The 12918-nt window shown below is 29.0% G+C and overlaps 1 protein-coding gene across 1 annotated transcript; it reads left to right on the forward strand.

Moving 5' to 3' along the window:
* Positions 1–7440: 7440 nt before the first annotated feature.
* LOC119681885 (proteasome inhibitor PI31 subunit-like) lies at positions 7441–9056 on the forward strand. Its single transcript, XM_038095186.1, has 5 exons — positions 7441–7696; positions 8035–8091; positions 8154–8447; positions 8506–8597; positions 8705–9056. The coding sequence occupies exons 1-5, from the start codon at positions 7583–7585 to the stop codon at positions 8997–8999; spliced, it is 852 nt and encodes a 283-aa protein (XP_037951114.1). The 5' UTR covers positions 7441–7582; the 3' UTR covers positions 9000–9056.
* Positions 9057–12918: the final 3862 nt, after the last annotated feature.

Here is a 12918-nt window from a genome sequence, read left to right on the forward strand (position 1 = left end):
AATTTTTGCAAATGTATTTTTAAATATTGCATTTTTTCCATCTGCGATGTTTACATACTCGCACAAACGATCAGCAACAATTACTCGAACTATTCCAACTATGCCATAGAATACAAAATGAACTTTGTTTGGAAAATTGAATTTCCACTTTCGTAGTTGTTGTTGTTGTATTTAATGTTTAGTTTGATTGAATCGTGCCTGTTGTTCAATTGATGATGAGTCCATGTGCCATCATGTACGCCCAATGGCGCCATATTTGATTTCCGCCTTTCCATTGTGCCTTTTGGAAATGTTGGAGTAAATCAAGCAACCTGTAAGTCAATGAAGCGCATATCCATACATAATGAGAATAACAATTCCACACATAAACATACACACACACATCCATACAAATGAAAATGTACAACACAAATACAAAATCATTTAAACAGACAAACATAAACATACAGGCAATAGGACGGTTGAGGAATTTTTACTGGTAATATAAACTTTATTATCGTTTTAATGGAATTTTATTCAGGACATGTCAGTGAAATCGAATGAAATTTTAATAGAAATTCTGTAAAATTCTTGTTAGTTTCAAAGTATATATTTTATGTATTTAAACTTACATAGAAAGTTTTCATAAAAAGGACAGTTCAATAAAACTTTTACTTAGTAGTGCTATAAACAAAAAGACTTAATGAAAACTTTTCGATTACTACTAATAATAAATAGTTTTCTTTTATTTGCTAGCTAATTTTACAAAATAAATTATCCATTAAAGAGTTTTTAAAAATTGTACTGGTGTTCCCTAGTGTTGTGTATACTTTCAATTACTTTGAAGAAATTAAAATTTATTTTAATTAAAACGTTGAGTTATTCAGACTGTACCTATTACAGTCTCTCCACATTTTCAAGCCTGTGAACTAGTTTACAGTGCATCACAAGACATATTCGAAATGATTATTATACTGTGTTCTAAATTTTAACTCTATAATTGGTTACTTTGCCATACAAATTTTGGATACTACATTTTTAGTGAAATCTCCAAAATATATCTATCATTGGAGCCTTCAGAGAACCATAAAAATTGATTATAAAAAGTCTCTTACAGATATCAAGACTTTCAATACTGAAAATGTCTATAAGTAAGTTTCTCTAAAGTTATTGTTTAAAACTCTCTTACAGATATCTAGACTTTCAACACTGAAAATATCTATATACAAGTTTCCCTAAAATTATTTTTCTATCTTAATCATCCGTCTCTTTTAGCACAATTAGGTTAGGTGATCCCGGCGATCCCAAGGGATGTGTTACCATGTATAGATAAACTCTGAGGTTTAGAACCACTTTGAAACTTTGGTACAGCTTATAATGCTATTTAAGGGGAGGTCTTGCAATTAACCAAGATCCTCAAAAAAAAAGCCAGTAAAGTGGTAAGTCGGCGCCCGCATTTGTCGGACAAAAACAAAGCAGATGGGTGGCACTTTCATCGTCTTCTCGACAATTGCGACAGGTATAATTAAATGGGAGGTTCACTCTTTTAGCATGGTTGCCTTAAATGCAGTGACCTGTGAGTAAACCTACCACAAGATTGATATCTTTAAGAGGCATTTCAATAAAAAAATTGGGTTTTGTTTTAATAGAACGTGGCCAAATTTCCTACAAATGTGTATATATCGTTAAGTCGTATTTTGGTGTACTGTTTGGCACGCTCTTTGCTCCGTTTATAGACTTAAGTGATGTAATACACACTGAAGCAGAACTTTCTAATATTCTTAATGGCTTGATTAGCAAATGTACGGATTTAATCAAGTTTCAATCAAAAACGACAGAGTACAGAAACGAAAGAATATAAAGATTTTTATGTTCAATTTAAATTAAAATTAATAATAAAACTTTACAATTTTGTACGTCGTATAGTTCTTTTACTTTATTTTATTTGTTTTTATTATAAATTTTTAAATTACTGACTAAAAAACAAAATTAAATATTTAATATTATTTTCTGCAGAAAAAAAATTAAACCTTTTTAATTTTAGTAATACCGAAGATCAATATTTTGTTTAAGGAGTTTATATTGATTTCAAGTAGTTTGTTTAGTTTTTTTTTATTAAAAGTTGTCTTGTTTTTATCATCCCATAGAAAAATATTAAATAAGCATAATACACATGTCTATTTCTAGATCATAAGATTACTGAATTATGCATAAAATATTTTCAAGGAACACACAGTTCGCAAATCTATAAGAAATAATGAATTAATTAACAAACCTAATAAACTTGGATTAAATTAGATTAAAAACGGGCTACGTCACTGCACCCTTTATGTACTATTGTGACAAACTCACGTTGGTTCCATAGGTTCATAGTAGATAAAAATTATGTTCCCTGGAGAGATATTGCCTTTTTCGTTTATGAGTAGGTAATCAGTTAATGGGTGCCGAAATCTGATTCTAGCGAGACTATCACAGTGACACAGACTATCCTATACTTCGTGATAAAGTCTGCAGCTATCGTCCGTTGTAATACATAAATTTGATAAATGCTTCTTGACTCTTGAGAAACCCTGTCACAACGAATGCCTTTCTGTTTAAACTTACTAACATCTGTATTACATATTTACTTAAAACAATTCTTAACTTTCATTATGTTAAGTTAAAAATTCGTTCTTTGAAAAGATTGTATGAAACCACGGAACAACATTGGAAAATTCAATACGAGTATCTCATAAAAGAGAAACATACTTAAGGACAAATTAATTTCCTTTGTTTTACGGAATGCAATTTGAGAATAATTTACCTTAATTTAACAATCCATTTGAGAAGAATTTTATCTTAAGTATCTCTCGACCTAAAGACATTCGTTCAATTTAAATAACATTGTATTTCAATTATTTAAACAGTACAAGTTATTCTCATAATTTATTCACAATGTAACCATTCAAGTGAAGTCAGGAAATAAATTTAGTATTCAGTATTGAATTTCATAAATCTGTTAAGAAAAATTTATAAAACTCATTATTTTAAGGATTTAAGCTCTTCAAGCAGAAATTATACTGCAAATTGAATGAAAACATTTTTAAATTATCAAAGTTCACGTAGGATAATATGAAATTTTAATTATTAATATTTAATGTATACACGTAACGAAAAAGGTGGACGTAACTTTATTTGACGAACAATTGTATTTTTAAATGCAATTATTAATCTTTTCGAAAATAAAATAATATCAGAAAATGCAATTATATAAATTATGCAGTAAGTGTAATTAAAATCCCAGTAATGGATGAATTGATTGAATACTTAAATATATATCTCGTTACAATATATGGTATAATAATTTCATATTATTGGGATTATTTTCAATATCGAAGGAATTTATGAATTGAAAATATCTTTTTGAAATTATTTTTACAATTCCACTGAATTCGATAAAAATATTTCCACCATTGATAGCCGAGTTTATAACTCAATTTTCTTTACATTCTATTTTTTAGCCACAATATTTCCTTGGAACTATATCCAGACCGCATTGGCCGCCATGATATTCAAAACGGATGATTGTTCACAAAAATGAACTGAAATACTCGTAAAATAATACATTTTTTGTGTAACAATTCCCCTAACTATCAGACCATGTTCATCTATTCGTATAGAGCAATGATTCTCAAGTTGAACAATAGACGGAATCAATTTAATTATTAATGAAGACAATTTGAAATTCAATATAAAATTTCAATATTAACCTTAGAATAACGTTTCCAAACTTTATTTCTTATTAATGGAAAAGGTGATGGATACAGTTCATCTTTCGTCATTAAAAACGAGATAAATATTCAAACGATCTGTTTGCTTACCTTTCCGAACGATCCTTGTGTATTTAATGCAAAGTTGCATTGGAATATTTCAAAGATTTGAGTGGAGCTTAGAAAGAGCTTATTGCGACTTAGAACTTATTTTGCTCTATGTGTGCATCAAGGGAAAATTGAATTAATTGATTTCTTGCTGACCACACCTTTTTAACATTTGTAGACTTTTTCCCAGTACAAACATTTCTCATGAACATTCATTACGGCTTACTGAACTTTATTATTTTAAGAGTTGGTGAGTTTTATTGATTGATAGGATAAATAACTTAAACGAAAGATTTCTGAAAATTGATCACAACTATTTTACGATGTGCGTTTATGACTATTCCAAAAGATTGTATACTGCCTTTTCGATCCTATAATGCCTTTTCATTGTTACATTAAACACTATACAATATGGTAGACAACTATGTGAAAACACTCATATTTTATCGAATTTGAAACATATTTTATCGATTGTATTTGCCAATTTAAAGTCGATAAAAAGTAAGTGCACTTTGTAAAGTTTGGAAACTCTGCATATGCTTTTTTGGAAACATGACTTATCATCGTTTCAAATTTGACAGGTACGAGTTCTAAACCTCGCACTTGCAATCCAATAAATTATATACTGACTACAAACTAATTTAAAAAAAATTCAAATATTTCTTAAGGTCACTGATAATGAGTACTTTGCAATATTCGAAACTGATCAACCACATTTCAATAAAATTAATAAAATTTTTGTTGTTGCTTCTTTATTACTGTTCGAACTCCCCCTGACTTATTTTCGTTGGTTTCTTTGCATAAGTTAATGGAAACGACTAAAAAAAATTAAAATGTATATCTTAAAAACATCATTTATAAAGAAATTTCCGTAGGTATTCTCTACCTACTTTGCAGCTCCCTTTAGAAAGGCAAATACTGTCAGTGGACGAAATTTTTAATTCTTTGAAGTGAAAACTGAAACAGCTTTGTATAATTATAAAAACTTAAAGGATATTATTTCATTAAAATAAGAACTACCTTCAGATAAACAAAATGGGCTTCCTGCACAATTACGTGAAAAACGCCACTTTCTTTAATAAGGACGAAACTTAAAGGATATGGATGTTTTATGAAAATTGTTAAAAATAAAATCTGAAGGAATCAGTATATATAAACCGAAATAAATACATATATGTCTGTTCCTAGCTTTATGTAATTTGTATTCGAATTGAATATACAGTTTTCACAATTTTTGTTCAAATATCGCATTTACCAATCCTGCAAATATTTCACACAATTGTAGTGCATTCCTCACTCTGTAAACGAACGATTTCAAGCGCACTTAACACAAATGCATACTTAATCCGGGCCATCTCCCAAGTGTGGCATTATTTGTACTTACAAATGTGCAACGTTTGCGGTTTTTACTCTTTTCGTCCGTTGGAATAAACTTCTTACAACACAGACTGCAAATCCCTTAAGGACTATTAACTCATTTTTTTTGTTGCTCTTTTTTTACTCTTTTTTTGTTCGTGTACATTCTATATAATCTTGAAGAAGCTATAAATCTGAACTTTAAAATAACTTCAGTAGAAAAGTTTGTATTCTCACTCAAGTCGTTTCGAAAACAAAATGTGTGTCAAATTTTTTGCTACTCAAGTGAACTTAAATTATACAAATTCTTTACTTAATTTAAGCAAAAAAATTCTTTGTCCTACTTTTGTCGCATTTTTTGTAATTTTTTTTATATATTTTTTATATTTTTTTTTACATTTTTTGTTATAATTTTTGTTATATTTTTATTCAACTTTTGTTCTACTTGAATATAATTTTATATGTGCAAAAATTTTGGAAATCTGCATTTTGCTACATAATCCCAGGGAAAACCGCAGAAACATAACCTAAATAAAGATATAAAATCAATTGTCTGCAACACTTGTGTATCTACGAATTTTCATATTTCATTTGTATCTTCCTATGGCATAACTACAAGAAGTATTTTTACATTTAAATAAATTTTTTGGTTTTTTTATTTTTTGCTTATTGGATTATCATTTATGGGTCTGTTGTTGCAATTACTTCGATATTGTTGCATTTACAAGCTTTTCACCAAATATGAAAGATACAATATTGCAGATAATTTATTCGAGTAAAACGTGCATTTCGTATATTCTTATTGAATGGAAATTTTATGCAGTCATCAAAAATGATAAAATATAGTTTTATTTTTCTGTATTTATTTAAGTGGAAATATCCTTTCCAAAAATATTTTCTTTATTGCGGATATAAGATATATTCGTATAAAATATTACTTCAGTCATATAAATTGAACACTTTTATTGCAAAATTTAACAATACTGTATATCAATATGTAAATATATACAGTCAATTATTTATTTTTATGAATTTTATAATTTATATGGATTTGAATATAAATATATCTAATAATTTTATATACATAATACATATATCAATTGTCTTAAACTAAAGTAAATTTTTAAATACTTCAAAATTTAATAATAAGAGAAAAGTGACTGTTTATTAAAGTTGTCAATACTGCACTCTTATTTAATATTATTTATAATAATTAATATAAAAACAAAAACGTTTGTAAAAAAAACACTAAAATCCAAACGATTTTCTTCTTTTATTATAGGCGTTTATAAATTGAACGAATGTGCTTCAAAGAACCTACGTACGCCCTATAAATTATGCCCTTGCAATCATGGATATCAACTCATTTACGATAAGGTGGTTATAAAAAAATTTGTAGCGGTACACCCGAACTAGTATTGAAATATAAATGATTCATTAATATTCTGTATAGTTGATTTAAAACAACTCTGCTTTAGAAGATCGGCTAGCATATATAACAGAAAAATTGAAACATTAATTGGCAATATTGCGAACCTTGTGTTTAAAATCTCTTTTAATTTTTGTTAGTTATGATCGCGGTTTGATCCACGATTAATTTCTGATGTGGACAGAGATGGCTCATATATTGCCACTGCAGCTAGAACTAGAAAAAGTAATAACAGATTTTATAACAGTCAGCGTTCTTGAAGTGTACAAATCTATAGGATTGCACATCCTGACAAATTCTCAGTTGTGTTAATATTGAAGTTGACGCAGAATGTTTGATCAGAGTTGTAAAAAGGAATTGACATCGGTGCTCTAGTTGCCGCAACCATTAGTGAAAAGAAAGAAGCCAAGAATGAGAAAAAGAAGCAAAAATCAGACTCTGAGAGATGATAAAAATGATGCGGGTTCGGTTCTTTCGAATAAATGCCACTGACATCGTCGTATTGTGTAAAACTGTGTGGAAATCAGCGAGAATGGATTTTTTTGTAGGTCTTGTTTAAGTTTCAGATACTTAATAATACACTTAACTAATTCCTATGACTACTGTAGATTCAGTTATAATTAATTCCAGATGGATCTTCCTTTTAATCTTCGTAACATCCATATAATTTTTATTGCTTTTTGTGATGTTCAAATAATTAAAACTGGCATGGGCTGGAAAACAAATCATAGTAAGCGTTGCAAGATAATGTCGATAAAAAATTTTATTTAAAAAACCATAAAATATTTAGCAAAAATTTTAAATTTTTTGTGTTTGTTTTTCTAAATTTTAAGTATTTTTATTTTGGGACTGTTTCGAAAATAACATTTTTTCTAAATTTAAGTATCGAAATTTTTGTACAGCATTTATATTCTAAAAATAATCTGCGGTAATGAAGCTGTAAAACTGGAAGCAATACAAAATGGCTTCTTCCACATCTTCAGAGCCTAATGAAGACTATTTCTTTGGTTGGAATTTGTTTTATAACACCATTATTAGGGAAGTTAACAAAAAATCAGATGTTCTTATAGCACTGGTTAGTAAATTAAGAAAGCACTTTACATATACTGAACTATTTTTTTTGCATACTCTATTACTTTAATGGTTTTACTTTACTTTATATTGAACATACCCGAAAAAATTCATGGATTCATATTGCTAGAACCCTACTTATTTCTAGAAAAAAAATGTTTAGGTGAACTTGTTTATCGAAGCTGCACTTCGCATTTGCTTCACTACCACATTGGGATATTCACTTTTATCTCAACTACTTCCTAATATATTTTAAATAATTTCACTCTATACGTACATATACTCATATAAATATAATATTATTAAAATTAAATTACCAAATATATATTATTTTGAATTTAGGCACATTTTATATTAGCAAAGCATCTAAATTTTCGATGCCTCGGTAATGGTGATAAGGTAAGCCGTAACTATTTATATTTTATATAACATTCACGTTAACCGGAATATCAATTCAATAGATGACATTTTCTGACGAAGAAGAGGGATCCGAATTATTACCGATTGATTGGAATCAAGATGAGTTTAAATATTCCTTAAGATATTTGGTATATAATCAATTATATTTGCTATTGGGTCACATATCTGAAGAAAGTCTTATAATAAATTTACTTATTGCCGATTCCAAAATAGTTTCCAATATTAATTTACACCCAGATTCATTAGTAAAAACTACAGAAGTGCTCGATTTATATCAACTAATTCCACAAGCAAACTTTATAAGCAAACGGTACAACAGAGAATTAATAGATCCCGTTAGTCTTCAATAAATTTATAATTATATTGCACATATATTGAAATATCCTTTTTAAGGTCTTTAAAACCAATAAAAGAAATAAATCCCTACAGACTGATCCCCAGCCAAGTAGTTCTATAAGCACATACGCCATAAGTGATTCTCATAGGTAAGATTAACTAAATAATCCATATCTATTGTGTTATAAACTTGGACTAAAACAATTAATATTCGTTACATATTTCTTCTACAACTTTACTTTTTTATTTTTAACAGGAACTTAGCAGATATTGATTCGGGCCATCTACTACATCCTTTAGATATTGATCGTGAAGATTTAAATCATTTTCCTTATGGTGGTCCTGGCAATTTAATACCATTTCCTTTACATCCAGATTTTGGACCAGAATTTCGTTTTGATCCAGATCACCCATTTGGTCCACCACTTCCTTTACCAAGTCCAAATCCAAATGGAAATCAAAACCCAAACCCAGACTTATTTCCACCTGTAAATTCAAATACAAATATAAATCCAGATCTTTTTCCACCACCACGTAATTATTACATGTAGTTTATAATATCATAAATGCTGTACAAAAATTTCTAAAATATCTAACTAAATAAATGAAATTATTATCCAAAATTATCAATTAAGAAAAATTATATGCTTTTTATGATATCAATATGCTAGCAAAACTAAGTATAATATTTGTATATATGTTAGCATTTGACAATACCTTAATATAAATGAGATCAAACACTTTCTGCTGCAGAATCATTCGTATAATATTAGAGATAGAAGATTGTTTAAAACCATATTTATGGTTTAGGGACATCTTGTTGAAATAAGTCTAACAAAAGAAAAAATTGTAAATCCCAATGTGCTATATAAAATATATACAATATATTTCATCGCATGTAGAAAGCGGAGAAATTGAGGGATAAGAATATTGAATATTTACCAAATCTGTTATCTTTTAAATATTTTAGGATTTTTGCTTAAAAATTAACATCTTGCCCTCATAAGCTTGCAACTAGTACATTGTTCGAGATTCCTTTCTAAAGTTAGATAATGTGAATAAGATGGGAATATTACTGATCATAACGCTCGGTTCAGTCAAACTCAACTAAATGCTCTTCGAAGGCACAACCAACTTAAATGCTATAATCAACTCATTCGCTCCCTCCTTAAGTACACCTTCCCTATTTGGTGTGCAATCACCTCCGGCCAGATGAGAAGAGTCCGTCTCTTCGAGCGCAAGCTCCTACGTGAGCACACAAACTGCAAGCACTGTCATGACACTGCCCTTTACGACACAGTCAAAGTCACTGGCTTCAACGAGTACCCCCTGACACTCGCCCGACCATACCTCAACCGACTGCACAATCTCCCCCTCCCCCGAATGATGTTTCCACATCGCTAAAAAAATCTTCTCCATTCATTCCTAAGAGGTGGTTTCATGGGTTCAAGTCTTACATTGTGGCTTTTGATGCTTTCTATCTACTGCAAAACAAAAGAAAATATTACCGCGTATTAAAAAAGAAGATGAGAAACAATTGTGTGAATGATAGTGAAATTAGCGCTGTATATGATGAAGTAATGTGGGAAAAAAACATATAAGTTTAGATTCACTGTCATTTGTTTAACATACTAGAAGACGTTTAGTTCTGACATACCGAAACGGTTCATCATACCAAAACAGTTTATAAAGAAGTATATTCAGGATTTTGAAGGTAATCATTATGGGTATTTATTATTCATCTAGAGTTCTTCATTTGGATTTGAAAATACCTCCTAGTAGTAAACACCTAATAGGTATTCTCATAATCTCCGTCTTAATAAAGAATCAGTTGTAAACCTATTCAGATTATAATTTAAAAATTAAATTTCTTAATTTTGTTTAATTATATAGATTGAACTTATTTCATATGTAATAAAATTGTTTAATTTATTTTCTTTTTTTACAAATTTGGTTGTCAACTTTCAATATATTTATGGGTTTTTTTCACATTCTTTAAAATTGAAGCCATAAATTTTCATCAAAGCAGTCAAATTAAAGTTCCTTTATGCGTTTGCCGTAAATCAACCAAATGCGATGAGCTGACAGCACATTTTCACATATTAACAGTTGATTAAGTTTCTGATTGTTTTCCCGCTAAGCAAACATCTTTTGAAGAATTTCATCTGAATTCTGATATCAAATAAATCAGCGGAGCAGCAGATTGCGACGAAACTCTTCCCGTTTTTAAATTTCTTGTTTGTATTTTTATACTCGAGTATCTTTGAAAATATCAATTCATGCATTATTTTCAACTTTTGAATTTCAATTGAAAAATGTAGTACCCCGAGCTTCTATTTGCTTACGCAGATATCTTGATATGCTAAGCGTGTGGCTGACAACTCTGTGGGTCTCCATAGACAAATCTGTCTTTTAGTCTGATAATCAATTGTTAAGGTTCTTTTTTATCTTTTTGTTACAGACATCAATGTAAAATACTTGATTGGTTGAAATTAGTGTCAAAATATGATGTGAGATAAAATTTCCTCTTCTTACTTATAATAAGTACAAAGATATTTTTTTGATGGGATGTGACAAAATTGTATATATTTTTGGATTGATTTTTTTATTTGCTTGTTTGTTAATATAATGAAGTAGATATATATGATATATGTTACCAAAAGTAGTAGAAGTTCAATTTTGTTCAATTTTGTATTTTGTATAACCACAGGCATCCTATTAAATATATGTTTATCCGAGGGTGATTTGTAATTATAAAATCAGTGATTACATTTCCCACTTTCAAATGAATGCGGTTTGATATTGCTTGAATTTAAAATTCAAAACAACTAAGATTTGATGTTTTATTTTTCCATATTGTGTGCTAGATGTTCTCGAAAGCAAATAAGATTTTCTAAAAATAAGTATTTATACGGCAGTTGTCTATTTCCAAACAAAGACAAAACAAGCGCGTAGATAGGAAAAATATGCTTTGTGGCCGTTGAATCTAATGGCAGATCTTATACTGACTTTCTATAGATTAACCCCACCCATGGTCTGAAACACTCATTTGGTTTCTTTTTAGATCATGCAAATCGCTATATTAAGCCAGCAGTAGACTTACTTAAATAGAATAAATTGGTTTTGTCCAGAAAAACCTTTTCTTCTCATACATAAAAAAAAATTGCACAAGAGTCACTATTTATATTTTCAGCCTAATAATGAAAAAATTCTAAATTGTCGTTTAAAATTGCTTTATTGTTTCTCAAAATATGCTCCTTTATGGTAGTCTTGCATGAGTTCCAATCATCTTCATACACCTTTAAAAAATGGTGTTTAAATGCAACAACGACTTCTTCCACTGACAAAAATCGTTGTTCACGCTATTTATTCTTGACGTTCGGGAACAATAAGAAGTCATTGGCTACCAAATCAGGACTGTATGACAGATGATCCATCAATTCGATTTTTTTGAATGTTCAAATAGTCGGTTGTAGACGAGCGTATGAACACTCACACATCTCTCTTGATAGAAAATGATGAGACGGCGCTTGTTTGTTTTTGTATTTCACTTCCGGTAAAGAAATGGTAGTGTACCATTTGAAATTTAATTATTTAATTTAATAATTTACTTAATTTATGTACATGTTTTTGGTAGTAGACTTTAATCATTTACCGATTTGGCCGAAGTCGGACTCTTATATCCTATAGCTGTCTTATTAACTGAATAATCGGATATAATTTTTTTCTGTTTTTAATAAAAATATACATATCAATTTTGGTAAAAAATATTCTTATTTTTGTTTAAACAAATGTATTAAATTTTTATTCATATCAGTTCAGATTTGGATACCATTGATACCATGATAAGCTTGTTTTATGATATTCGTCCATTTTTCTTTATATTTGGCTTTTATCTAAATTTATGACATTCATATCTCTCAGATCTTGTCGAACACTGTTACTCTATCTTTTTCTCAGTCTTCCTTTTCCTCGCGTTGTACTTACTTCACTCTCGAATATTATAGCTGCTGCTCTTTCTTCTGGCATTCAAACAACATGTTTTACCCACTTCAAGCGTTATTTTTTATGAGTTTGAAAATTGTGACACCTTCCATCAGTTTACCGAGTTCATCATTATATCTTATGCTCAAATTTTAATGTAGCTACCGATATTAATTACAGATTTGAACAACTGGGTTTGTTTGAAAAACTTTTGTATTTTTTTGATATAAACACTTTAAATTCGAAACTTCTTAAAATACGACTCGTGATTTAATAATAAAAATATAGGTTCGCTTACTAACAGAATGGGGATATTTAAAGGATATTCTTACAATACTTGTATATAGGATGTCTAAGCTTCGTCAAAGACAAAACTAACATATTAATTTTTTTTTTTTTGCCTATTATTTATATATTGTTCCAATGAGAAGTTAATATTTTATTAAAAACCATTAAAATTTTTATTCCAAAATATTAAACGTACTA

This window comes from Teleopsis dalmanni, chromosome 2 (genome assembly GCF_002237135.1).
Source record: "Teleopsis dalmanni isolate 2A chromosome 2, ASM223713v2, whole genome shotgun sequence".
Classification (NCBI taxonomy): Eukaryota; Metazoa; Arthropoda; class Insecta; order Diptera; family Diopsidae; genus Teleopsis; species Teleopsis dalmanni.